At 49.8% G+C, this 26,300-nt stretch overlaps 4 protein-coding genes and 1 long non-coding RNA gene across 8 annotated transcripts; 4 read left to right on the top strand and 1 right to left on the bottom strand.

The window, feature by feature from the left end:
- Window positions 1-1,214: 1,214 nt before the first annotated feature.
- On the top strand, window positions 1,215-4,457 carry ptges3b (prostaglandin E synthase 3b (cytosolic)). Its single transcript, XM_011602609.2, has 8 exons — window positions 1,215-1,380; window positions 2,590-2,703; window positions 2,785-2,854; window positions 2,940-3,038; window positions 3,140-3,229; window positions 3,311-3,361; window positions 3,449-3,476; window positions 3,569-4,457. Coding segments are annotated over exons 1-8 (477 nt in total). The 5' UTR covers window positions 1,215-1,378; the 3' UTR covers window positions 3,592-4,457.
- LOC115249174 (uncharacterized) lies at window positions 4,100-5,782 on the bottom strand. The gene is made up of 2 exons (XR_003887881.1): window positions 5,559-5,782; window positions 4,100-4,726 (listed from the first exon to the last, which is right to left on the bottom strand). It is a non-coding gene; the product is annotated as an uncharacterized lncRNA (long non-coding RNA).
- baz2a (bromodomain adjacent to zinc finger domain, 2A) lies at window positions 5,099-18,632 on the top strand. Of its 3 annotated transcripts, none has more exons than XM_029833870.1 (30): window positions 5,099-5,315; window positions 6,472-6,595; window positions 6,671-7,534; window positions 7,974-9,569; window positions 9,659-9,928; window positions 10,011-10,337; window positions 10,418-10,478; window positions 10,830-10,938; window positions 11,076-11,177; window positions 11,273-11,489; window positions 11,580-11,641; window positions 11,778-11,843; window positions 11,930-12,322; window positions 12,406-12,660; window positions 12,758-12,972; window positions 13,052-13,126; window positions 13,212-13,386; window positions 13,459-13,521; window positions 13,602-13,746; window positions 13,831-14,432; window positions 14,596-14,935; window positions 15,022-15,177; window positions 15,262-15,422; window positions 15,509-15,574; window positions 15,696-15,979; window positions 16,063-16,198; window positions 16,275-16,421; window positions 16,510-16,733; window positions 16,827-16,970; window positions 17,059-17,218. In XM_029833870.1, the coding sequence occupies exons 2-30, from the start codon at window positions 6,472-6,474 to the stop codon at window positions 17,216-17,218; spliced, it is 7,539 nt and encodes a 2,512-aa protein (XP_029689730.1). In that variant the 5' UTR covers window positions 5,099-5,315. The 3 variants fall into 3 exon arrangements, with proteins under 3 accessions (XP_029689730.1, XP_029689731.1, XP_029689729.1); XM_029833871.1 differs by lacking the exon at window positions 5,099-5,315 and adding an exon at window positions 5,489-5,637; XM_029833869.1 differs by lacking the exon at window positions 5,099-5,315 and adding an exon at window positions 5,782-6,166 and having other exon boundaries at window positions 17,059-18,632.
- Window positions 18,633-19,888: 1,256 nt separating this feature from the next.
- LOC101067990 (aquaporin-4) lies at window positions 19,889-22,060 on the top strand. Of its 2 annotated transcripts, XM_003963431.2 has the most exons (6): window positions 19,889-20,033; window positions 20,270-20,461; window positions 20,545-20,706; window positions 20,776-20,940; window positions 21,005-21,085; window positions 21,171-22,059. In XM_003963431.2, exons 1-6 carry the CDS (start codon window positions 20,019-20,021, stop codon window positions 21,384-21,386), a joined length of 831 nt encoding a protein of 276 aa, XP_003963480.1. In that variant the 5' UTR covers window positions 19,889-20,018; the 3' UTR covers window positions 21,387-22,059. The 2 variants fall into 2 exon arrangements, with proteins under 2 accessions (XP_003963480.1, XP_029689760.1); XM_029833900.1 differs by having other exon boundaries at window positions 20,545-20,940; window positions 21,171-22,060.
- Window positions 22,061-23,582: 1,522 nt separating this feature from the next.
- Window positions 23,583-25,635, top strand: mipb (major intrinsic protein of lens fiber b). Its single transcript, XM_003963426.2, has 4 exons — window positions 23,583-24,275; window positions 24,414-24,578; window positions 24,650-24,730; window positions 24,837-25,635. Exons 1-4 carry the CDS (start codon window positions 23,916-23,918, stop codon window positions 25,020-25,022), a joined length of 792 nt encoding a protein of 263 aa, XP_003963475.1. The 5' UTR covers window positions 23,583-23,915; the 3' UTR covers window positions 25,023-25,635.
- The last annotated feature ends 665 nt before the right edge of the window (window positions 25,636-26,300 follow it).

Raw genomic sequence — 26,300 nt, 5'->3', positions numbered from 1 at the left:
CATTTCATCAGTCCATAAAACCTTAGAAAAATCAGTCCTGCGATATTTCTTGGCCCAGTCTTGACTTTTCAGCTTGTGTCTTGTTCAGTGGTGGTGGTTATTTTCAGCCTTTCTTACCTTGGCCATGTCTCTGAGTATTACACACCTTGTGCTTTTGGGCACTCCAGTGATGTTGCAGCTCTGAAATATGGCTAAACTGGTGGCATCTTGGCAGCTGCACGCTTGACTTTTCTCAGTTCATGGGCAGTTATTTTGCGCCTTGGTTTGTCCACATGCTTCTTGCGACCCTGTGGACTGTTTTGAGTGAAACGCTTGATCGTTCGCTGATCACGCTTCAGAAGCTTGGCAATTTTAAGAGTGCTGCTTCGCTCTGCAAGATATCTCACTATTTTTGACTTTTCAGAGCCTGTTAAGTCCCTCTTCTGACCCATTTTGCCAAAGGAAAGGAAGCTGCCCAATAATTATGTGCACCTTATATAGGGTGTTGATGTCATTAGACCACACCCCTTCTCATTGATGATGTGGTCAAAATACTCATTTGCCTAATAATTCTGCACTCCCAGCACTCAAACGGTCCAATATGCCGTCACTTGAAAGGCCAAGATGAAAGCAACTCCTCCAGAGGCAGAAGATCAAAGCAGTGGTCACAGGAAGAACAAACCCTGGAATAAAAGATCAACAAGATATCTGAGTCGCAGTGATATCAGATTTAGAAGATCCTGTAGTTGTCTTATAGGGTCTTGGGTGTAGTTTAGTGGCCACTGATCATTGGAGAAAGGACTGTTTTCTTACAAGTACGTGATGTCTTTGAATAACTTGCCATAAATCCCGAGTTGAACCAAATAAAACACGTGACATTGTTCAGTACTTAATATTCCAAATGTAAATAGGTGATTATTAAAACGTCTCCGGGTAAATATATGCTTAAAACTTTAAAAAAAATACACCCCCAATAATAATGTTTATAAACTACCTTCTGACTTGATAAAACACTCGTTGAGTCATTACTACTATTGGTGATCTATAACGCAGTAATAATGGTTCTATAACGGGTGGGGTTTACTTACGGTAATCAAACTGTGGCCATTTAAATCCACTTGATCGTAATCCACTCTAGATGATCGACTGGCTCCTCCAGATCGCCGCCAGCTGGATCTGAAAGCTCTAGAACTGTCCAGTAACGTCACGTCTCCGCTGCGTCACTGCTGCTATTCTCGACCCCGGATACGCAAACGCAGATCGGGCGAATCCACAGGGCAAAGGCGTGCGCACTGCTCGGTTGTAAGGGTGTTTTTGCAGGCTTTCCTACTTACTAATCTGTTTTTTTTCTTCCCAGAGTGGTTTATTTGCGGGAAGGAGGTCCACTGTACGCCCGAACATGTAAGTGAAAGACTTCCCGGGCAGAGTTAAAACTTGGGTAGTCTCCTTCTCGACAGGGTAACGGTGCCTATATGCGACAACACGTTTTCAAAGGCGGGAGTTCGGCCTAGTCTCGTTACGATCAATGCTAAGTGCACCTAGCTAGCTAGCAGCTCATTTACAGGATTGGAGAAGACATCAAGTCGTGCGCGGTTATGGTGTCACGCACGCAGCCTCTGCGTTAGAAGAAAGGACGGACAGCTCAAGGATTGGGAATGAATTACTGGCTGTGCGGTTAGCCTCGCGTTAGCATCGGCACCGTGAGCTCGGTTAGGCTAGCAGCGCTGCTCCGGTGTGCTATCATTAGATTAACACGAGGTCTGTGTCACAAGTGTGGATTATCAGGTCACCGGGACCGATGTTAATCTCTCCACGGTACCATCGGTGAATAGGGTTAGGGTCTTCCCATTTTCAAATCAGAAAGTTTGTGTAGTTAGCACTCGTAGCCGTACGTTAGCTTCTAATTACCCTCCCGATTGGGTCGAGAACATTTGTAAGAGGATTTTAACCATAGTGACATCTAATAAAGAGGATTAGTGGCTCGGGAATATTTGGTGGGGGATGATTCCGACACTTTTTCCACAGACTTTTGTCTTGCACAACTCCACAATACGGTTTCGCCTGTTTCGGTGTTCATTGTTACAACGTCAAAGGCGATGAAGTTCCAGCAGACGCACATGCACGCTGCCATTGTTGTGCCTCATGCGGATCCTAAAGTTAATGGGCGGTGCTGGCTGCCCCTTTACGCTACTTTGGTAGTAACCATGGACACACTCGGGTCCATTGTTGAAGGCTACGACGGGTTTGGAGCAACCGGGCACCGGCAGCAGCCACCTGCCCGCGGCCTGCGATGTGCGCGGGGAGCTTATAAACTGTTAATGCTACGTGATAATAAGCTCACTGAAAATCCACTGCAACATTAAAGTGATCCTCTGTTTTGCTTCACACCCGCTCATTGTAACAGGATGCACTTGGGCAACCTGATCTGGCCGTTTTCTGCGTTATACCCACCTGTTGCTATGTATTATTTATGGAAGCCGTGGGCCTGAGAGCAACACATTATGTGGTTTTGTTATATTTTCTAAAGTTACTGAGCTCTTTCTGTGTGTCTCCTCATTCTTTCTACTAAAGGGCTTTACTACGGTGCTCATATCTGCTGTTCTTTTCCAGGCAACCAGCAACAGCCAAGTGGTACGACACGAGGGACTTCGTATGTATAGAGTTCTGTGTAGCGGACAGCAAAGACCTTAAAGTCAATTTTGGCAAGAAAAAGTGTGGTTTCAGGTGTGCTTGCTTTTCTGCAGCGTCACAATACTGCACGTATGAATCTGCTTGAACTGAACTTTATTTCTCCTTTGTCCACAGCTGTGTTAGAGGGACTGATAATGTCAAACACGAGAACGAAATTGACCTTTTTGATGAAATCGATGAAAATGTAAGTTCATCCGCATGAACAAATCATTGAATTATCACATTCGTTTCTAAAAACACAAACGTGTTTACGTTTTCTTCCTTCCCAGGAATCCAAACACAAACGTACAGATCGCTCGGTGTTGTGCTATTTAAGAAAAGCGCAGCCGGGGAAGGCGTGGCCGAGGCTAACGGAGGACAAGGTTAAGGTGAGCCAAACACTCGTTACAAGGTCGACACAAAGTTTACTTGGCGGCGCGATTAAACTCGCCAGGCCCTGATGTGACGAGCGGGTTTCCATTTTCCACAGCTGACTTGGCTGGGGACCGACTTCAACAACTGGAAAGACTGGGAGGACGACTCGGACGAGGAGATGGGGAAGTTTGATCAGCTATCAGATGTAAGCACATTTGTAACGATTAGAGCGGATGGTGTCGCGCTAGCCTGAGTGATGACGGAAACATCTCTGGTTTATGTCTAGATGATGAACAGCATGGGCGGTGGAGACGACCTACCAGATCTAGATGGAGATGTAAGATGCCCCCCCACCCTATATTTTAAATAGTTTATTCCTTACCCATGAAAAAAGAAAACATCTGATCTTTGCTTTTCCTCTCAGGATGATTCAGCAGATAGTGACGATGAGAGTGAGTGTTAATGGTTCATTTTCCAACTTTAGAACACGTGTAAGAAGAATTTAGAACGTTTGTGTGACGGAGCATTGCTGTCTTTTTCCTAGACCTGCCGGGTTTGGAAGACTAGAAGACTCCGGTTCAGAGGGGGACAAAAACGAAAGGGGAAGAACATACGGCAAGAGGAATCGAAACAAATGTATATCTTGAAGTGACGGACAACTGTACATAACGAGCCGGTAGCCATATTTAAATCCATAGCCTCAGCTCCAAACTCTGGCCGATCAGTCTCCTGAAGGTTGACATGCATGGTGTTGTCTAGAGTAGCTGTCTCCACTTCCATTTGCTGTACTGCACCTTTTGGGTCTCCTGTTTTATTGTTCAATATAACAAGTAAGAACACATTGGTTTGAAAAAAAAAAGTATCTAATTCTCCCCATCTGAGCAATTTGTGTTAGATTTATGAATTTGTGGTTTAAAGTGAAACGCCCATTCCCAATTTAATGACTCCCCTCCTCCCTGATTGTTAGAAACACTAGAGATAAACACCAGAAGAGTTGATGCAGATGCTGATTGGCTTCCTCTATAAACCCTCTGTGAAACTATTTTTGTTTCTGTGGCCTGACATTCCATCTGACTTTTTTTTTTTGCTTTCTGTTCTGTAAAATGAGAAAACTCCTTAAAAGGAAGAATCATCTTTTGCTAATCTCAGTTTTGTACACTTGACATCACATTAGAAAACAAGAAAAGCGATGTTCCAGCTGATAATCACACCTGAAACTTGGTCGGGCCTCAGAGCTATTTGTTGCTATTCTCCAGGTTCTTTCCTGTTTTCATCTAGAACGATTGTCCCTCTGTCAGCGAGGGAATGTGGGAGTGCCGGACAACAGTCGATGACCAAATTATATCAAAACGTATGGGGAGATAAATGTTGATTTACAGTGAAAATTGTTTTTTTTATTGTCTACATCTTTCTAATAAATTGTTGAAGAACCATTTCAGACACCTTTTTCCCCCTCTAAGTTGGTTTGGATGGTTTAATTTTCAACGTTACCCATTTCAAATTGTCCTGTCTTAGTTCAAATACAGTATTTGTACTTTCGTCTGCTGATCTGACGTAGTCGTGTTCCGGTTTCGGCGCTAGGACCCGGATGCTTCCGGGTTCGGCCCCACAACGTTTCCTCAATGGGCCCGAGTCCCTCCAATTTCCGGAAAGACAGCGGAAATAAGCAGCGTCGCCTTCCGGTTACCGGCTTCGGTAATTTCTACAAAATAAAAGCGCCCAATAAAATCACGTCTTCCTTTTAAAACATTGAACTAGAATCTGCCCGATTCATTCACACTTATCGAACCCGTTCCTTAGATGAAAATACATTTGTATAAACATCCGCTAGTATTAATTTTCTTTTAACGCCGTTTAAACTTTTTTTTACTGAAATATGCGCAGTTCCTAAGATATTTTTCCACTTGCTACGTTCAAGGAACCTCTCAGGATCGATTATCATGCAGTCGCCTCGTTTTATGAATGGAGGATTTTATCAAAATATAGATAGTTGTGAACGACACGTAAAGTACACTAAACATAGGCTACGTGTTATCTGAGTTTTTTTTAGGTTACGCTACTTAGCTTAACCGGATGTGTACGCTGTTATCGTCGGGATGGTGTCACCGCTCCCGAATCGTTCTGTTCTGTGATCATGGCTGCACCGGACAACACCAGCCATGTTTGCTAATTTAAAACCCAAAGGTTTGGGGACACTTGTTTATTATTTACCACCGTGCCACCGCCACCTGCATATCCGTTTAGGCGAAGGTATAGAGACGCCCGCGCCTTCGAACTCCGAGGATTGAAAGGTTGGGCAGCTTTGAGTGTTATCTGTGAAACTTTTGATGGTGTCAGTAAGGAGAGATGATGCTCTCCGAAAAATTGCCCGTTCGTGCATCGTAAACAATGTTAAGTTCAGCTGGCTGCTAGCTAATGTTAGCGCACGAACAAAAGGGGAGCACGCCTCCATCTGTTAACTGGGGAGTGTGACCGAGTTGACGTTATGCATTATCAGATGACCGGCCACTACTGAATTTCTTCCGCCTCTATACCTATCGATGATGGGTACCATGGATCCGAACCAGCGTGGTCTGCTACCAGGCTGTTAGCTAACTTCGAAGCCTGACTGCCGTATGTAGTCCGGGGGGGATATTTAAGGATGCTATAAGTTAGCTCCCTTGCTAGCGTGCGTTAGCTAGGATCTATTGTGATGATTTAGCTAAATAACCTTGGAACCGGTGCGGGGAATATTTTAACCTAAAATTCCACACCAAACTGAACGCTATAGGCGGCTTTGTGGGAAAGTGGCGAGTATAAAACGAATGGCACCGGTTGTTGGCACAGCGGGCGCTTTGAAGTGAATTGTTCGTTTAAGATCGAAGCTAAGCGCCACTGAGCTAGCGCTGCGCTCGCTGCCTCGGCCTCGTTGAATTAGGAAATCAAGTAGCATTATCTATATAGGGCCACTTTTGCATCACACTCACTCGCAACTAAACGCGAGGCCTCGCAGTGAAACATGCCCACTAATCTCAGCGTGGTCGCCAGACCGAGGCCACCGGGGCTTGTGCACCTTTCTCCGGCGGTGCCAGCCCGGCTCACGCGTTTATCGTGATATATTGATGGATGTGGCCGTGTTAGCGGCGCCTCATCAGCGTTAATGGTGAGCTTCCTCCTCGTAATATCCACATTTTCCACTCGGGCTCGCCGAGGCCTGACATCTGCTGCTGCTGGCTGCGACATTTTGATGTTTGTTGTGTGAGCGAAATGGTGCTGTTACGAGCCGCGTCCGTCGACACCGTCATGGGCTTTTAAGAGGAAATATTTAGCGACGGCGATGAAAAAGGGAGGAAAAAGGGGGATGCGTTCGTGCTCAGACATTTTAGCCCTGTAATTACATAACTGCTGCACGTTTCGGATGAGCAGCAGTATTTACTTGCCTAATATCTCCGCTTCTTCTTTCTGCAGATGGAGTCAAACAACCGTTTCAACTATGGCAGCAACTCCTCAGCAAACTCAGGACTGAAACGCTCCTCAGGGGATTCTCTTTACACTAACGGGTCCTCCATGAGTTTCCCCCCGCAGGGGAAGAGTGAGTATTCGGTCTTTAGGTCTGCTACTGATCAAGCAACACTTCTAATCTGATATATCTGTGTCTTTTCAATAGATATGAATGGCGAAATGAATGTGAACGGTGCCACTACTGTACACGGGTCCAGCGTACCTGGTTCCCACCCTCCAGCAGCTCCTTACCCCCATGTGAGTAACCACCTTCAGAGCAGCGCAGGCTACGACTACTTGTGGGGCGGACACCCTCAGTACGGTCCCTCCATGGGCAGCTCAGCGGGACACGGGATGCACCAGAAGCAGCCGGCCCCCGGGATGGCCCAGCCTCAGTCACAGCACCACTTCCAGGGTCACGGACAGTACCAGCTGAATGGGGGTGTTGAAAGCTCCCACCAGTCCTCTGTGGCAGGCCCACCAACCATGCCTCATACGGGGAGTCAGTACTGGAACAGGAATAACCCTGGCCCTCAGATGAGTTATAATTCCCACAGTATGTTTGGGAGCTACCAGACTCCAACACACCCAGGGCTGGCACCATCGGCGCATCACAAGCAGCAGCAGTCCCTACAACAGCCGCCTCATCAGCCGTCACAGCAGCACATCCATTCCCATCCCCACCAACCTCAGCAGCACCAGCAACCGCAGCATTACGGCATGCTGCCTAATGGGATGCCCTACTACCAGCATCAGCCCCAGCACACATCCCTGCCACCTTCCCAGCATCAGCAGCAGCCAGCGCAGCCCCAAGGGCAGGTTCAGATGCTGCAGCCAGCTGCCCAGAATTTCACACCTCCCCGTGGCAGCCCACAGCCCCACAGTTTAGCCAGAGGGGGCACCGGCAGCCCTCTTCCCGCGGGAATGTCCTCGGCAACATTGATGTCGTCGTCGACCATGCAGGATAGTGGGTCACCGAAAGGCCGGAGCCCCCATGCTGGGAACATGGGGACGCCTGCTGTCGTTCAAGGTGACGTATCTTATCACTCAGTCTTTCATTTAAATAAAAACCAGACTTGTTTAACTGTGGGCTTCTTTAGTTCCTCTGTGATCGACTGCTGCCATTTTCGCTCTTCCAGTCACATTTCTTCGTAGGCTTTTCTCAACTTTTTTTTTAGTTTTGTTCCTTTGCTCAGACTAAACTTTGCCTTTTACGTGGCCAGTTTCTCTGTAGTTCTAATGGCCAGGGGTTTTAAACTATGACTAAAATTGAAAGCGAAAGGTTTATTTGCATTGTTGCAAATCGGTAGATCTGATAAGAGGCTACCTGCTCAACCTTTGCACGGTGGCTGGTTACTGCTCATGTTTGCCAACAGGGGGCGCTGTTTCCCATGTAATCACCAGCAGCACTTATGCTGATTTTCCCAATTTGTGAAATGTTTTCTCATGTGAATTATCTTCTCTGATAGGGCACGTAAGAGAACCCAGCAAGGATGTAGATTTAGGCTACAATGGCACTGAAAGGGGGCAGAGTTCCCAGATCCTGTCGACAAGCGACGCCTACCAGCCCAAATCCACGGCACCTATGAGTGATTATCGTCAGCATTCCGAACAGCCAGCAGCTCAATGTCCCGAAATGGCACCGTCTCCCAGAGAGTCGGTCATGAACACCCCTCCCCGGTCAACATCTCACGCGTCAGTGTCGCCGTCTCTTTCCAAGGACGCTACACCCCCCCGTGTCTCTGCCATTCCTGCTCTCTCGCTGTGTCCCGCGTCTGGTTCTGGGACACCGACAGCACTATGTCGTGACGCAAAATCCTCTTCGCCGCCTCCAAATCTGTCTGCCGCTCCATCCAGACATTCCTCGTCTCCTGTGAGAGTGCAGGGCTTCAGGTCAGAGATGCCCCCTGCTGGACCAGAGTCTGTCTCACCTGGAAAAATGTCGACCCATCCTTCTGCAACTGCTCCTGGGCTTCCTCTCCCCCCTTCTGCCCTGTTGTCCGCCTCTCTCCAGCGGCCCAAACCACAGTTGATGACTACCCAGCACGACAAGCCTGCAGTCCCCAACTTGTTATCTCCCGGCTCGTCCGCGGCTTTAAAATCCTCATCTGCTGGTGCAGATGCAGCTGTGGCGTCGGTTTCATCTCTTGGGAGTAGACCTCACGAGTCCAGGTCCACATACACTCCTCCGGCTGTCAGCGCTCACCTTTCCGCTTCCCTTGCAGCATCAATACCAACTGTAGCAGTGACCTCAGCAGCTCCTGAAAGCCCCACGGCCCAACCTTCGCCTACCCTACCTCTTCCAACCACTCAAGCCTCTCGGACTGCACCCGTGTCCACCCCTCACAACTTCCTGTCTGCTCTTGCATCCAGCGCATCCTCGGGTGCGCTGCAGAGTTCAAACGCTGAGCAGAGTTGTCCAAACTCTGCTGTCCCTCAGGCATTAAGGATATCCTCCCCTGAGCAAGAGCCCCATAAGGTCTCTCAGACCTCCGTTTCTTTTGAGCAGATACAGGCTGAGAGCGGCGTCTCGCCAGCGTCGCAGTACCCTGGGCTGGATCACACCCCCGTCAGGAGGTCTCCACATTTCCACAGGGTCGAACATTCAACCGACGACGAAAGTTTCAACAACTCGTCACAATATGAAGGTTATTCCTCGTTTGCCACCCCCTCCAGAATTGATGTCAGCTCCATCCTGGAAAACTCCTCTCTGATGCACGACGGGAGCTCGTGTGCAGACAAGTCCACAGACTCTGACACCAGCTTCCTTGGGACACGGCAGACGTCTCTACATGACAGGACCTCTCGCACAGAAGCAGGAGATTCTACTGACATGGACACCACGAGAGGGAGCGTCTGTTCTTCAGAAGCATCCAGAAGCAACCTGCTGGACTCCACCAAAGAAGGGGGGATGTCAGAGACTCAAAGGACCGTGGACAGTTGGGACTCAGGCACGTCCATTCTGGAATCTTCTCTCAACTCCTCACAGGTTCAAGATTCCTCGGTGGCCTCAGCTGATGTCTCCAGGTCTCACTCATTTGTGTCACCTCAGCAAAGTCAAAAAGGTAAAAATCTAATAATAACGCAATCAGAAAAACTAGTTTAATCATTTTAGAATGCAGCAGATTCCAACTTTTATGTTCTTCTTTTGTAGGACCTGAGGAGGTCTGGGAGAATAAAGGTCACGACACATCTGATTCAGCTGGACGCATCAGCATCAAGACCACCGTTTGTGAGAAAATGACTCCCCCGAGCTTCAGTATGAAAGATCAGAACTTCATTGCCTTCAGCACTGCAGCAGAGGGCCCTGCAGTCCACCCACTCCAGCCCATAACGGATCAGGTTGTCCCCGCTGCTGAAGGCTTTCTGAAAAGTAAAACGCGTAAACCTAGAGGTCCAAAAGCTTTATGGACGAACACCTCAGGTATTCCCCATTTGAGTCGCAACATGTGTGTGCCAAATACGTGAGGATCTATTTAAAACTTTATTCCATTCTCTGTTTAAAGGTGCAGGAGAGGCGCAGCGTAAGCCTCGAGTTCGAGCCTCTAAAGTGGAGAAGACTGAAGAGGCAGCCAAGGGCAGAAAGAGAAAGAAGCCTGTGAAGCAGGAGATGAAAGATTGTTCAGATGCAGCTGGAGCGGCGGGGCCACCCGCAGGAGAGATCGATCCCATCACCGCCACCATTGATGCCGTCCTGGCAAACGCTGCAAGTATCGACACGTCAGTGGAGAAGCTGAAGAAACTGAAGAGGACAAAGAAATGCCAAGAAGCGTCTAAACAAGACGGGGAAAAATCAGCTGAGGAGGATGACAACGAGGAAGGCTCTACCGCAGGTAAGGTCAGCTTTCGTGTCCCGTCGCAGCCTCTCATCAAGTCAAACGCTAAAAACATCTGCGTTGTCTCTCACAAACAGGTGAAACTAAAGGCCGGAGGGTTGCGACTGAGGAGCAGGTTCAGTTCCCGCTGCAACATGGGTAATGTTTCCTTCAGAAACAATTTCCCTTCAAATATAATTACACTATATTGGTTTGGTGGGAATTTTGGGTCTAAAATGTTTTGAAATCTGTAATATTGAACCAAAAGTACTGCACCAGTTAGTGCTGAACGGTAATTTATTGTATAAAAATGAGAAAAAGAACCAAGAAAATCACCACTAGGGGGCGCAAGGAAACATGCTGTTCAATGAGCTCTGGGGTGTTTTGTCAGCACTTACCACTGGAGCAGAACTCAGATTTGTGACATTTAGTTTTCACTTTTAGCCACGTTTAAGTGTTAGTAAAGTGGATTCGTGACAGAGGTTTAATGATAAAGTTTGTCCTTTGTAGCTGGAAGAGGGAGATCCGTGTAAAGAAAATAGAGAACCGCATGAAGGCTGAAACCTGGTATTACACCCCATGTGGAAGAAGGATGAAGCAGTTCCCAGAGATCATCAAGGTAGATTATGCCGCTTTATGCTCTGTCCTGTGATTATATAAGACCACTAAAATGATGTCTTTGTGTAATTCCATGTTAAAACTGCAAATCTTTTCTTTCTTTTCTTTTCTTTTGCCTGCGCCTCTTTTTGTTTCTAGTACTTGAAGAAACACGCCGACAGTCTGGTCTCCAGAGAACACTTCAGTTTCAGCCCACGGATGCCCGTTGGGGATTTTTATGAAGAAAGAGAAAGCCCTGAGGTTTCTATCATTCCTGATCTGGAGTTGTTAAATGCACTCTATAGATAAACTTTCCATTATAACATCTCACACATTTGTTTATCTTAATCTTTAAGGGAGTAGCGTGGGTGCTCTTAGCCAATGAAGAGGTTCCTTCCATGATAATGGCCATTACGGGCCGTCGAGGTCGACCTCCGAACCCCGATAAAGAAAAACCCAGCAGGGTTCGAGGCCCGAAAGGTGGACGCCGGCCTGGTAGACCTCCCAAAACCAATATGGTTGACCTGCTCAGCAAAGTGGATGCTAAGCTTTTGAAGCGACTTGAGGCCAAGGGTGAGTGAATGTAGATACACAGCTGAGTGGGTGAGGATTTGTTTAATGCAAAGGATTTGAAGTCAATACTCCATATTATCTTTATTATAGAAGCTCTCACAGAAGAGGAAAAAGAGAAACTTGCAAAGATCAAAAAGAAAATGAAGAGAAAGGTAAGTTGGCTACACATGGGAAGCTGAAAGCCTTTAAAATATCTTTTTGTTTCTTATTTGTTTCCTCAGATCTGAATATTAGGAGCTATAGATTAAATTGTTAACCCCTAATATTGATTTTTTTTTTCTTGATTAGGCAAGAATGAAGAGAATGGAGGATACAAAGATGAAGAAAATGAGAGAAGAAAAAAGGAAGGCCAAGGTATTGACAACTTTAAAGTGACGTTTAAGTTTCCTCGACTGTCCTTCAAGCAAGTTGCTAACTTTGAAATTGTGTTATGGGTGCAGCTTGAGCAAGAATCAAAAGCTCTGGAGGGAAAGCTTCCGCCTCCTGAACCGCTGGCCCAACAGGCCACACAGCCAGCACCAGAGTCTGCAGCAGAGGCCAAGAAGCCTGGCCGGCGGAGATCAGTGAAGGCAGAGCCTGCGCCGACGATAGAGCAGACCGATGAAGAGAGGTTAGCCCAGGGGAAGAGGGTGCCGGGTGCTCGCAGTAAAGCCAAGGCTCTGGCGAAGGCCCAGGCGGAGGCGGCGGCGGCGGCCCAGGCAGCTGTGGCTGCCAAGAGGGCAGCAGAGAGAAGAGCACAGGCCCAAAAACGCCTGGAAGAGCGAAAACGGCAGCAGTTGATCACAGAGGAACTAAAGAAGCCCACAGAGGACATGTGTCTCACTGACCACAAAGTATGTCTGCAACTGACTTACAGTTCTGAAGCTGCGGGTTCTTTCATATGTAGATGTTAACTTTGAAATTTCGTCACCACCAGCCCCTCCCAGAGCTGTCCCGCGTCCCCGGCGTGGTGCTTTCTGGTGCAGCTTTTTCACACTGTTTGGCCGTGGTGGAGTTCCTGCACGCTTATGGGAAGTTGATCGGCCTCGACATTCCCAAGGACATCCCCAGCCTTGCCACCCTGCAGGAAGGGCTGTTGGGGCTTGCTGAGAGCCAGGGAGCAGTCCAGGACCTGCTGATGAAGCTGGTGGAGGCTGCCCTCCATGATCCAGGCCTGCCGTCTTATTACCAGGTCAGTTGTGGGGCAGCCCACTCTGTGTTTAATTTGTAGAACAATCATGTCACTTCCCAATAGGAATACACATTTTCCGCCTTTTCCCCCTCCTCAGTCTGTTAAGATTCTTGGTGATAAGCTGGTGGAGCTGCAACTGACCCGCGGTTCAGTCTCAGAGGTTCTCCGCATCTTCCTGGAATCTCACGGTTACGATACTGACGTGTGCAACACAATGAGGACCAAAACCTTCCACTCCCTCCCCCCCGACACCAAGGCGGCCATCCTGGGGTTCCTGGTGGACGAGCTCAACGGCAGCAATATTGTGACCAAGTAAGACAAGAGCTCGGTTCTTCGTCACCATTCTGTAGTTTAAAGCTTATTGTTCATCACCTGGTTGCTTCCATTTCAGCGACATTGACAACACGTTGGAAAACATGACAACGTGGAGGAAGAACAAGTGGATCATTGAGGGGAAGCTGCGCAAGTAAAGGAAATTACTTTTTCCGAATTTTTAAGTTCTAGAACGAGGACGCCGCATCACACGGCGACGCTTGTGTTTTCTCTGATAGATTAAAGTCAGCATTAGCCCGGCGTACGGGACGCTCAGCGGAGGACATTTGTTTTGAAGAGAGGAGGCGAAGTGCCCGAGTGGCAGAAGAGGAGAACCTCAGTCTGGAGGAGAGTGGCTTGGTCCTGGAGAGAGGCAGCCGCCGCGCACGCAAGGAAGAACCTAAACTCAGCGACGTATGTATCCCCTGCTCTTTCTATAGTATTTCCCATAACTCATATAGGATATTTACAATTGATCTGTTGCAGACCGAGAGCCCAAGTAATGCCAGCATTCCGGAACTTGAAAGGCAGATAGATAAGCTAACCAAGGTAACCGTGCTGCAGAGTTCTGGTGCTCACGCTGCTTTATACTGAGTATATCGCTAATATCTACTCGTGGATGTCTGTAGCGTCAAGCGTTTTTCCGCAAAAAGCTGCTACAGTCATCTCATACAATGCGAGCCGCACTGTTGGGCCAGGACCGCTACCGGCGCAGATACTTGATGCTACCTCACCTGGGGGGAGTTTTGGTCGAAGGGCCAGAAGAGCTGTTGAGTGAGTCGAAGTGTTAACTTCGGTCTAATATCATCTTTTTCTCACATTTCAAATTTTCTATAAGCCTTTTGTGTTTGACCACAGCATCTGGAGACGTCCTTATCGCTGAGGTTCCTGTCACGTTCCTCAAGAAGGAGCCCAAAGTTGAGGAGAACCCAGTGCCCGCCACTCCACATTCCACAAGTTTGAACCACGCTCAGCCTCAGGCCTTGTCTCCAGAAGAAGACCCCCTCCCTGACACCACGTCCCTCATGTGCAGGCCGAGAGGACGAGGGCGGCCCCGGAAAATCAAACCGGAAGTAGAGCTTCACCTGCGCACAGCCAAGATTCGCCGCCGACGTCGAAATAGCGTCAAATCTGGGAGTGAAGAGGGTCCGGGGTCACCCAACAGTGGTACACAAGACCTCACCCAGAACGCTTTCCAGAGCTGGCTCAGCCACTCGCAGGACGGGGTGGTCAACGGCACGTGTTCAGCAGCAGGGAGCGATCCCGAGGGGAGTCGACCGGAGGAGAGTGTGAAGGACATGGCGGAGAAGCAGGGCCAGTGGTTCACCCTGCTCCCCAAACAACCATGTGACGACGACTCTCTGACGGAGCCCCAGATTCCCGCCTCACCCGGCTCGCCCCCGAAACTTCTCCCTCAGATTCCAACAACTTTACCTCCACTTCCGGGTCCACCCACTCAGGTTCGTGCCCGTCGTCGGAAGAATAAATCCGCACAACCATCTTACATTTGTCTTAATGGTTGTGATTAAAAATTCCAAAAGGTCCATTGTTGAATCATGAATTAATAATCCTCCCGTATGAGTTCCTATATTGTGTAAAAACGAATTGTTCTTGACCCCTCAGCCCGACCTCCTGTCACCTGATGTAGTTCCTGCCGAAGCTGTGGCTCCAGCACCTACCCAGGATGTTCCTCCTGCACCCCCGGAAGCCCCTCCTGTTCCGGACTGTAGCCCACTGGCACCTCCTCACCTTCTGCCAGCTTCCACTCCTCTCCCCAAGCCTGCACCAGCAACTCCCTCCAGACCCGTGCGCAGGAGGAGGAGAGGTAGCAGAGGCAGTAGTCCTGCCCGACGTGGGGCAAGAGGTGCTGCCGCAAAGCGCCGCGGCCGTCCTCCTAACTCTGTGTTTCAGGAGCTGGAGCAGCAGTATTTCACACAACTGGTGGTGAAACCTATCCCGGCATGTAAGCGATCAAGCAAAATACCCACGAATCAGCCCATAGTTTATAGAGTATTTGCATGAATTTAACTTTTAATGTTTCCCATCAAGCGATGGTGCGTGGCTGGTGGTGGATCAAGGACCCAGAAGAACTTTACAGCATCTTACAGGCTCTTCATCCAAGGGGCGTCAGGGAGAGGGTGCTTCATAAGCATTTGGCCAAACACATGGAGAACTTGGCCGAGGTGTGCACCAAACCCATCAGTGGTGAGTGGCAATGGAACATTTTTACGCGTTTTTCTGTTCTGTTCCCTGGTTGATTATCTGGTGGCTCCTGTTCATCCTGGACAGATCGCTTGTTTGACCTGAAGGTAGAGGATAAGGATGTGCTCCTGGAGGAGCTGCAGAAACCCTGGCAGGTGCAGGAGAAGACGATGGAGACGGATATCGGCATCCTCAAATGGGTGGAGGACTTGGAGCAGAGAGTCGTTTCTGCCGATCTCCATCTGAAGGTGAGAAAATCGGTTGTTTTCAACCGCAGGTGCTGCCGTCCATTTTCTGAACAACATTTAGCCCATAAAACATGTTTGTTTTGTAGGCACTTCCCCAGCTTCCAGTAACAGATGCTGAATCAAGCGTAGAGACGCCGATGGGAGAATTTCAGGTAACTGCAAAAAATAAACAGGTTTTTCCCGTTCTTTGAATTATCTTAGCTTCAGTTATCTTTGGTTTTCTCTGTCACTGAACTGTGACCCTTTGCTATCCGTCCCCCTGTGTTTGTGAAGCCCTACACGATCCCCGACCCGGATTCCACACGCGACGACCTCCAGTACTACGAACACGACGCCAACCCGCACGACGACTGGATCATTCGAACAAAGAAGGAATGGTCCGGCCTTCCTCGCATCGCCACCCACCCGCTGGACCTGGCCGTGCTGCGTCTGGCGAACCTCGAGCGGAACATCGAAAGGCGCTACCTGAAGGAGCCGCTCTGGAATCCAGCAGAGGTGATGCGCCTGGCTCCTCTAACGCCAACGCCGGGGGAGGAGCACCCCATGGATGTGATCAGGTGAGCGTGGGCTGTGGTTTCTTTGATCAGAAAATAGGATTTGTTGTCTGAGTGTCTTTACACAACGTCCTTCCTGGTTCCAGTCTTGAGAGTGAAATCACTTCTCGACTAAGAACGTGGCGTCAGGCTCTGGATCGGTGCCGCAGCGCTCCTCAGGTCTGTCTCTGTCTGCTGCAGCTGGAGAAGGCCATCGCCTGGGAGAGATCAGTGACCAGAGTGGTGAGGGGTTTTTTCTCCCGCTCTCACATTTTTCTACTCTGAACTTTGATTATTAACAGTGCTGCTTTGGGTCCAGACTTGCCAGGTCTGCAGGAAAGGAGACAACGACGATTGCCTGTTGCTGTGTGACGGCTGTGATCGCGGCTGTCACATGTACTGTCTGAAACCCAAAATCACCCAGGTGCCCGAGGGAGACTGGTTTTGTCCCACCTGCGTCGACCAGGTCAGAACTTGACTTTGGAAACCTTGGAAAACCTATTCAAAGGAGATGAAATAGATGAAACGCATGTAACCCTGGATTTCTCTGGCAGACGGAAAACACTTCAGTACGCTTGTGTAAAAAGAGGACCAGAATGAAAAAGAAACGCTACGAGGACGAGAGCTCGGAAGACGAGGTCGCGCCGCGGCGGAGCGGCGGCATGGCCACGCGCCACAAGGAGGCCGCGCCCGCCTCATCTTCCCGTAGCTCCGCGGAAGCGGCCGCCAAACGTCGCCGCATGACCACCCGCAACCAGCCAGACCTCACTTTCTGCGAGTGAGCCTCATTAAATGTCCTTATCGCCGAATCTCTGCGTTTGCCTCCAACCTGCATTTTCACTGGGTCGGTGCCGTTTTTGTTCCCTGCCAGAATCATCCTGATGGAGATGGAGGCCCACGCCGACGCCTGGCCGTTCCTGGAGCCCGTCAACCCGCGGTTGGTGCCAGGGTACCGCCGCATCGTCAAAAACCCCATGGACTTCCTCACCATGAGAGAGCGGCTTCTGCAGGGCGAGTAAGTCCTCGCCTCCGATTGCACCTCAATCTAGAACCGTTCTCATTCGCTGACCCCGTTTCAATCACCGTCGTCGTCGTCTTCTCAGGTACAACAGCTGCGAAGAGTTTGCAGCAGACGCTCAGCTGGTTTTCAACAACTGTGAGCTCTTCAATGAGGACACTTCGGAGGTGGGGACGGCTGGACACGCCATGAGGCGCTTCTTTGAGAGCCGCTGGGCGGAGTTCTACTCAAACAAGGACAAATAGAAGCCTACGGAGTCCCACCACGATGACGTGGCTTTATACTGTTGGTGCTGCCACCGTCCCACCTCCCACCCTTGGTTACTGCTAAGACTGCCTGGAGAGTCCTCCAGCTGTGTTTATTATTCATGTATACATATATATGTATAGATTTTGGCTATTTGTCTGTTATTGTTTCCTCCACTGGCCTCGTCTTTTGGCCTGCAGCTGAACTGACTTGAATTTGTACCCTTTCAACATTAGAGTGAGAACGCACTCTCCCCTCCTTTGGCATCACCTCGCCTCAGAACCTCATCCCCCCCCCTGGTGAAGCCCTGATGTGGGTGCCCGGCTCAGACCCAGAGGGTCCTGGCTCTCAGACTCTGAGGGTCCAGGGCTGATCACAAAAAGGCAGCCTGATTGCTGCGCACTGGACCCCTCGACATGGATCAAAACTCTTCGTTCTTCCCTGGTCAATGGAAATGTAATGTAACGTGGTCTTATGCCGAGAAGTAATTTTTTTCTTCTATATTTTTATTATATATTCTATATATAAATATATATAAAGATTACGATAGCTGGGATTATTTAATAGCAATAGCTTGTAGTCAATGTGTACAGATGTCCTTATAGAGATGTCTAGACAACCTATGAAAACGGCCAGTCAAGCTTCAAGGAAACTGTCACGAGTAGATATTGTATAACCTCCACTTAAAGACCTGCACGCACACTCTTCACCAACACACACACAGACACACACCTGCTGCTGCTGCTGTGTGGAAGACACTGGTTCCATAAACTGGAGGTTTTTAGTTTTTTATTTTAACAGTCGTAGAATCTTCACTGTTCCTCTTACGAAGGATAAACAACCGTAACAGCTGGAAGGATGCTGCTGCGGCCCGCACTGACTGGACCCAACATTTCCTCTCCAGCAGTGTAACATGGCCCCAGATGAAAGCGTGGCACCTTCAGAACCACATTCAGACGCCTGTTTGTATCATGTTGAAGGTGAAATCTTCCTGCATCTGCAAAAGTTTGAGCACATTCCTCCCCGGGTTTCTTGCCATGCATTCCCTTTACCATTTTATTTATTCCGTTTTTATTTTTTTGTCCTCTGAAGGTGGCCTGGTGAATCTACAGTCGGGTTTATTTAAACACGTTTGCTACACTGAACTCAACCATTGGTAGATGACCGATGTTCCTTCTGACACTCTTAAGGGACGGACTTTTTTTTGTCATAAAAGGAAAAAAAAAAATGTGGTGATCAAGTGAATTTTTAAAACTGTACAGTTTTGGTGACTTTAAATTTATTCCTTTATATTTTTAGGACCAATTCATCATTTTTAAGCGGAGGTATTACAAGACTCTGTTGTATTAAGGTGATGTAACACGTGTGCATCTGTAGAATGTACTGTGAGTTGAATAAAAACCACATCTAGTAGTTCTTCTCTGTCCTCGTCTTCCTCATCTGCTGACGTCAAGTCCCAGATCTTCCTCCGTAAATGTGGCGAGGATGGAAATGAGCCCGAGTGGCGTGCGTTCGAGTGTTGAGGCGGAGCTGCGTGGCTCCTCGGAGAGTCCAGTCTGGTCCACATGCTGCCGGGGACGTCCTGCCGTCACCGGCAGCTGCCGGGCTGCGAGTCAAGTGCCTCGCTCGCTGACTCGACCCCGTGGAGAAACGTGGAAAATGCGTTTGCTAACGGAAAAATGAAATCCAGTGATTTATTTGTTCTCCTACATTGCGCTTTATTTTGTTAAATCCCTTAGCTTTGCACTTTGTGTGTGTGCGTGTGTGTGCGCGCGCGCGCGCGTGTGTGTGAAATTGTGTGGTGTCAGCGTTCTGGGCAGAGGAGGCTGAAAACTCAACACGCCAGCGGGTTCCAGCCCCCCCAACCAGTCCAGCTCTACACATTTGGGCTTAGTCCCACAAAAGGGGGGATAACAGGAAAACATTAACTGTGAAGAAGAGGGAGTAATCCATGGCATAATAGGACCCCCCCCCACCCCCACCCCCGCCCCGCCCCGCCCCTGCCCCCAACCAACCAGTTCATTCTGGACCTGGTCTGCTGGAGGCCCCTGATGTCTGGAGAGTCGGGGAAAAACAGTTCAGACACCAAACACGGAACATTTTCTATTCCAAACTAACAAAATCCGGTTTCACAAGATGTTCAGTTTGATGCCAAAAGCGGAAAATGAGAAGCATGCGCACAGGCGGCATCACAACAAGCGCCATGGCAACAGCCGCATGAAAGAGCCGGTGTCCATGGAGATCAGAGCTGCAGCGCACAAGCAGGAAAACGAGGAGGGGGCAGCGGTTGTCCTCTGTGCTGATTCGGATTTGCACACTGTAAAATGTCTTCGACGGCGACGCAAATTGAGAAGATCTCGGTTATAACCGGATTAAAATTAATTTAAAATTCTATGTTTCGAGGAAAAGTGGCTGAGAATGGGTCTGAGAACAGGCTGTAAAAAAGGCTTTATCATGAGCAGGAGTGGGGGGGGGTCCACACGAATGAACGCTGTGTCAAACCATCCCATCATAAACACCCCACAAAACCCAACATTAAAGAAAGAAAAAATCATTTTGCAGATTCACAGCGACTCTCCCGGATGCGTTGACGGGTCAAGGTCGCCTGAAACAGGACAAGGATGGGCCGAGCCGGGTGTTACGCAACAGGTCCAAGAGACTGGGAGGTGTGGGGTAAAGAGAGAGGGGGGGGGGGGCTTTTGAAATCAAAGGAGGCTCTTCAGGTTAATGACGGACCTTGTTTAGAGCCTCAGACCTGGACAGCTGCAGAGACACAGACGGACGACGGACGACCTGAGGATGGCCTGGCACGAGGTGAGCGTCTCATTTTACTCCCTGAACAAATAAATGTGAGCGTTATCACACCCGATTTATCAAAACAGTGGAAAAGCTGCCTGAAAACTGGACAATGTTGCTCCTTTTCCTGAAAACCCGATGCTCTGTTTGGCTCTAAATGTCGATCTTTTGTCGATCCTGATTAGTTGTTATTATATTGTCACAAATGTCTCCATTGTCCACCCGAGACACCGTCCATCTTTCCCCGTCCTCAGATACGCAGTCGTCAGTTCTGGCGAGCAATGTTCTCAGAGCTGCTCGGTACTCTGGTGCTGGTGAGCGTGGTTCTGGGCGCCTCCGTTCCGGGCCCCGGGGAGGCCCCCGTGGGACCCTTGTACCCGGCGGTGGCAGTGGGCGTGGCCATCGTGGCGCTGGCGCACTGTTTTGGGGAGATGAGCGGCGCGCAGGTGAAGACACGTTGAGATCGGTGATGCAAACATCTGCTGTGTCATTTAAACGGACCCGTTGGGTCTTTGGTGCCGTCCCTCAGGTGAACCCCGCCCTCACTCTGGCCCTTTTGGCCACTCGGAGGCTGGACGTCCTCAGGGCTCTCGTTTATATCGCCGCCCAGTGTCTGGGGGCCTGTTTAGGGGCCGGGGCCCTCTACCTGGCCCTGCCGCTCAAGACCACAGCAGAACACTTCGTCAACAAGGTGAGTGGACCCCGAGACGTCTCTGCTGTTTCCGGGTCCTCAGCACCCCCTGTCCCCCCCCCTCCCCAGGTCCCGATGCAGCTGAACGCGGCTCAGGCTCTGGGCGTTGAGGTCCTGTGCACCTTCCAGATGGTCTTCACCGTTTTCTCCGTGGAGGAGCAGCGGCGGAGGGAGAACCCGGAACCAGGAAATCTGGCCATTGGATTCGCCCACTCTGCCGGAGTGCTGCTGGGGGTGAGGAGTCCTTGCGGGACATGTTTGGTGGTGTTCAGAATCAGACGTGTTCCGTCTCCATCAGGCCCGGTTCTCTGGCGGAAGCATGAACCCTGCGCGTTCTCTGGGTCCAGCCATCGTCGCCGGCTTCTGGGAAAACCACTGGGTGAGAAGGCCTCCGGTCTGGATCAGTAACCCCAGAACTTAAAGACATGATGAGACGGACTCGTCCTCCCCTCCTCTGCCTCCAGGTCTACTGGTTCGGGCCGGTGATCGGAGCCATCTTGGCCGGCGTCTCCCACGACTTCTTCTTCGCTCGCAGTGCGTCTCGCCAGAAGCTGGTGGCGTGTCTCTCCTGCAAGGACATCGAGATCGTGGAGACCGCCAGCATGACGGGCTCGTCCCTGTCCACCGTGACCCAGAACGCCATGAGAGCCAAGCAGGGCAGCAAGCAAGACAACAACTGAGGAGGCAAACCCGGAATTCTGAAGTGCTCCCGAGGCAGCGGCGTGTCACAGAGCTTTGTTGTGGATTCCAAACGTGGACTCTGTGTCTCTAAAGGGTCCGAACGTGACCCGGTTGTCCGTCATTAAGGTGTTGTTGCTTTCTCCTCTGCGCCTCATTAGAATATGTAATTGAAGCCCATTGAAGGCTGGTTGAAAACCCCCTCCTGTTCTGTCCGTGCACGCTTTGAAATGCTAACGAGGCTCCGCGGCGCCCGCTGACGCTCCCCGTCGGTCCGACATCTTGTCAGGCTGTCGCGGAGGGATGGAGAAGAAGCCTTTTTATGTATATAATCCCTTTAATCCAAATACACAGTGTTTGTTTTGGCAGCGTTAGTGTGAAATATTAGTGTTGTGTTTTTAATGTGGAAGATTTTACACTTTCAACAGAACAATGAAGGATACAGCTATAATGTATTTACACATACAGTATTTTCCCCATATCAATGTTCATCCTATATCATTATTCACCATTTGTATTTAATTGTTGTATTTATTAGCCAAAAGAATTGGGAAAACATATATTTGAATGCTATTTTTCATATTAAATAACTGTTTTGCTTTAGATTTTACACCATTATTATTATTATTATTATTGTTATTATTATTATTATTATCCCTTCTCCTCTCTCTCTACCCACCCCCCATCAGCATGAGGGTCCCCCTACATGAGCCTGGTCCCACTCAAGGTTTCTTCCTGTTAAAGGGGAGTTTTTCCTGCCACTTCTTGGGGGTCAGATCCTGGGATTCTGTAAATCGCCTAGAAACAATTTTGACTGTAACAGACGCTGTATAAATAAAGATTGATTGATTATTGTATACGCAATTATTGCACTTTTAACCATTTATACTTTAGTACATCTGCATACTAGCCGACATCGACAGATACGGTGGAAAAACACACATTAAAACACAAGCATGCATTAAAGTTTCACACACACACACGCACACACACACACACACACACACACACACACACACACACACACACACACACACACACACAGTGCACAATAGCTATAACCGCCAGCAATTTGCATTGTGTGTGTTCTTTCTGACATGTAAAAAAGGGAGTAAAAACAACCAGCTCAGCGTTCTGCATTCATCACCCCCCCCAGACCCCCCCCCCCACCCTGTGTTGATGGCTCTCGACTGGTCGTTGCAGTACCCCACCCCCCCACCCCCACTCCACTGCTGCCACTGTGCAACCCCAACACACACACACAAACACACAATTTTCCCGAGCACCTCCTCGAAGCTGCTGTCCCAACAGACGACACGATGTGCTGCGATATGGGAATCATTGTTCTGGTTTTTCTCCTCCTTTTGCCCCCTTCTGTTACCCCCCCCCCCCCCCCCCCCCCCCACTTCCACCCCCACCTCTGGTACACACTGTTGGCTCGAGCGGCACTGGTGATGCCCCCAAGCTCTGAATCAATATCAAGCTCAGGCGCTGATGCCCCTGATCCAGGCTGATGCTAACGCACCCAATCTCAAACATCAGTGCTAACATTAGCCCTTAGCCTTATAAATATAAAACAATGCTCTGTTAGCAGTTAGCTTTAGCCGCGTGTTTTAACGCTGGGTCTGCGTGTGCGTCGTCCACAGACAAAGGTTTCACGGCATCAGGCGTTTCAGTGTATGGGTCAGTTCAGAAGCTGTTAGCTTCCGTCCGGGGCCCCTAACTGTATTATGTGTGTGTTTCTGAATGTGTGTCTTTGTGCCTGCATGTGTGTTCCCTGTCCTTGTCCATCAGCATGTGGGTGACAGCCATGATATGTCAACCGATGTCATTTGCCCCAAAGAAAACTTTGCCCTCTCCAACTCAGCTGCTCTTCGCCATGGCCGCTCCTCCTCCTCCTCCCCATCAATAACTCGCTCTACCTTTCCGCTCCTTCTCGCTCTTTCTGTATCTCATCTTCAATACGTTGCATCTCTTTTGGTCTGTTCTGGGGGGGGACAGAGGGGTTAAGTTTGTTTAATTTAGGATGTCCCGCGCAGTTGCCCCCCGCCCTTGGCCCTGGAGGGGGATTATGGCGTCACCTGGGGCCCCTGGGGGGTATTATAAAGCCCGTGTGGCCCTCTCCTCTCCATCAGAAAGGCTAAAAGGTCTGCTGGACACTGTCTCCCCCCAACTTTTCTTTAGAATTGTCCCTTTAGCATTGATGTCCACCTCTTCTTGACAACTCCAAGACCTCCACCCATGCTCTCACACCTCACATCTATGTCTGTACGGCAAGTGGAAGAAGGTGGCCAGCGAGCGCAGCTGAATTAACTTTACCGACCCAGATCTGGTTTGGATTCACCCCGATCCGTCTCTGAGCTGAATGTTTCGGGTCGACCGAGTTAGCTGACTCTCAGAGGGAGACCCTTCTATCCCTTCTTATGTTTTTGGTATCTGAGGAGGACTGAAAAGGCACAACTTTTCCAGACTCACCTGCTTTATTTTTTTTTTTTTTTACCCCAATTTCACCTGGCACGTGAACAGACACCATGTGGGAGTTCCGTTCCATGAATTTTTGGCGGGCGGTCTTCGCCGAGTTCTTCGGGACCATGTTCTTCGTGTTCTTCGGCCTGGGCGCGGCCCTGCGCTGGACCACCGGGCCCCACCATGTCCTCCACGTGGCCCTGTGCTTCGGGCTCGCAGCTGCCACCCTCATCCAGTCCATCGGCCACATCAGCGGCGGCCACATTAACCCCGCCGTCACCTTCGCCTACCTGGTCGGCTCCCAGATGTCTCTTTTCCGTGCCATTTTCTACATGGCCGCCCAGTGTCTGGGCGCCGTCGCCGGGGCTTCTGTGCTGTACGGGGTCACCCCTGGCAACATGAGAGGAAACCTGTCGATGAACACGGTAACGACCCCGAGCGGACGTTTAAAAACGCTGAAGTTATTTGGTTGGTTTGAGGTCGATGAAATGGAAGGTGACGCTAGCATTAGCGCAGGGTTAGCCCTGTGAAATGTCTGATTTGTCGCTGTCGTGCTCTTCCAGCTGCAGCCCGGCATCAGTCTGGGAATGGCGACCACCGTGGAGGTCTTCCTCACCATGCAGCTCGTGGTGTGCATCTTCGCCGTCACAGACGAGAGAAGAAACGGGCGCCTGGGCTCTGCCGCCCTGTCCATCGGCTTCTCCGTGACCATCGCACACCTCATGGGGGTGAGAAACTCGGACGGGCGGGTAGGATCTTTAAAACTTACCTCGGGTTAACGCGGCGTGTCGTGTTACAGATGTACTACACCGGCGCCGGAATGAACCCCGCGAGGTCTTTCGCCCCTGCCGTGATCTTCAGGAACTTTGTCAACCACTGGGTGAGTCGGGCAGAGCGGCCCCCGGACGCCACAGCGAATCGTGCTCGCGATGGTTCAAATGACCGATGAGGATTCATCGCTGAAGCCAGTTCTTGCTTCCCCACAGGTGTACTGGGTCGGGCCCATGATAGGAGGCGCTGCGGGGGCCATCCTGTACGATTTCATGCTCTTCCCACGCATGAGGGGTCTCTCCGAGCGCCTGGCCACACTCAAGGGCAGCCGGCCCCCAGAGAGCGACAACCAGCAGGACGCCCGAGGGGAGCCCATCGAGCTCAAGACGCAGACCCTATAAACCCGCCCCCAGGACCCATGGAAGACGGACGAGGCCCTCAGCTAGGCCCACTGCACCTCTGCCGCCGCCTCCTCCCCCCACGCCTTCACATCCAGTCTGGACTGAGAGCTCGAGCCTCAACACACAACAAGGATCCTTCACTCCCAACACACGTTTGATATTCTGAACTGGACATTGTGGTTTTCTTAATGTGCCCAAAGCCTGAAGCCGCCGCCACCACCTGCTGTTTCCTCCTCATCCGGGCCTCCATCCGGGCCTCAGGGGCGGGAGTTTGGCCCAGAACCTGAGAGGAGAGGGTAAGTGAGGAAGGCGCAGGAGTCGAGACAGAGGGCGGAGCCAGAGAAGGCCTGGGAGGAGGTTGGGGCGGGGCTAAAAGGGGTGGGGTCCGGGTCAGAGGGCAACGCTTTGGGTTTGTGGTCATTTCAAGTGAAGATGGGCATTAATTAATCACCCGAATTTCTCTATTTTATTTTTTTTTATTTTTATTTAATTTCTAGGTTCGTTTTGTTTTCTGCACTTCAGACACCAGACGCGGATGTATGCTACATTTAGGTTTTCAGGTTTTCAACCATTACATTTTATCTGTGGGTTTGTTGTTTGCGTGGACAACCCCCCTGCGGTAAGCGTGTGCGTGAGAGTGCGCGTGTGCCTGCCAGGTGCGCATGAGTGTGTACGTGCGTGATCGAGATTTCTATTTTTCGTTTAATTTTTCGTGACTGCTCTCCTGTTTCGTGCCACTGACTGTTCATGACGTCACCATCAGCCCCCCCCTCGCTATTTGCTACGATATTAATTTTTACACGAACCACCTGCTTCCTCCCCCCTTATTTGTTCCCAAACCAGCGCAATTCCAAATGAAACGTCGTCTCAAGGACTTTGATTTCCGGTCTGGTCTCCTCAGAGCGGTTGTGGATGCTTTACATTGAGTCTCCTGTTATTATTTGATCCTTATTTGGGAGCAAAACGGTGTTTCAATAAACATTTCAATGAAAATAAAGAGAAAAATGTGCCCATTTTCTTGTCTGGACACCTGAGCTGCAGTGGATTATTCTGACCAGTAGGGGGCGAGATGAACCCATGTTAGAACATTTAAATGAAACATTTCAGGAAAACAAAGACAAATAAACGCATCCAGCTCAAAATCTCATCATCTCATATAGGAAATTGTGTATCAATCCGCAGCTGAAAATAGTCCTCAAATCATGTTTACTGCACTCATTCCTGATAATACACCCATTTGTTTTTTAATCTTTTTGTGGTTTTTGATGCTGAAATAGA

The sequence above is a fragment of the Takifugu rubripes genome, chromosome 3, assembly GCF_901000725.2.
Source record: "Takifugu rubripes chromosome 3, fTakRub1.2, whole genome shotgun sequence".
Classification (NCBI taxonomy): Eukaryota; Metazoa; Chordata; class Actinopteri; order Tetraodontiformes; family Tetraodontidae; genus Takifugu; species Takifugu rubripes.
The sequence above is the reverse complement of the archived record's forward strand: the minus strand, read 5'-3'. Positions and strand labels throughout refer to the sequence as shown.

What these genes read in the sequence shown, in the direction of transcription:
- mipb (XM_003963426.2), top strand. Translation starts at nt 23,916, where the DNA reads ATGTGGGAGTTCCGTTCCATGAATTTTTGGCGGGCGGTCTTCGCCGAG. An exon ending in GAAACCTGTCGATGAACACG is followed by an intron (nt 24,276 to 24,413) that starts GTAACGACCCCG and finishes GTGCTCTTCCAG; the next exon opens with CTGCAGCCCGGCATCAGTCT. An exon ending in GGAACTTTGTCAACCACTGG is followed by an intron (nt 24,731 to 24,836) that starts GTGAGTCGGGCA and finishes GCTTCCCCACAG; the next exon opens with GTGTACTGGGTCGGGCCCAT.
- LOC101067990 (XM_029833900.1), top strand. An exon ending in GGGAGATGAGCGGCGCGCAG is followed by an intron (nt 20,462 to 20,544) that starts GTGAAGACACGT and finishes GCCGTCCCTCAG; the next exon opens with GTGAACCCCGCCCTCACTCT. An exon ending in CTGCCGGAGTGCTGCTGGGG is followed by an intron (nt 20,941 to 21,004) that starts GTGAGGAGTCCT and finishes CGTCTCCATCAG; the next exon opens with GCCCGGTTCTCTGGCGGAAG.
- ptges3b (XM_011602609.2), top strand. An exon ending in AAGAAAAAGTGTGGTTTCAG is followed by an intron (nt 2,704 to 2,784) that starts GTGTGCTTGCTT and finishes CTTTGTCCACAG; the next exon opens with CTGTGTTAGAGGGACTGATA. An exon ending in TAACGGAGGACAAGGTTAAG is followed by an intron (nt 3,039 to 3,139) that starts GTGAGCCAAACA and finishes CATTTTCCACAG; the next exon opens with CTGACTTGGCTGGGGACCGA.
- baz2a (XM_029833869.1), top strand. An exon ending in AAGAAAGAGAAAGCCCTGAG is followed by an intron (nt 11,178 to 11,272) that starts GTTTCTATCATT and finishes TTAATCTTTAAG; the next exon opens with GGAGTAGCGTGGGTGCTCTT. An exon ending in AGATAGATAAGCTAACCAAG is followed by an intron (nt 13,522 to 13,601) that starts GTAACCGTGCTG and finishes GGATGTCTGTAG; the next exon opens with CGTCAAGCGTTTTTCCGCAA.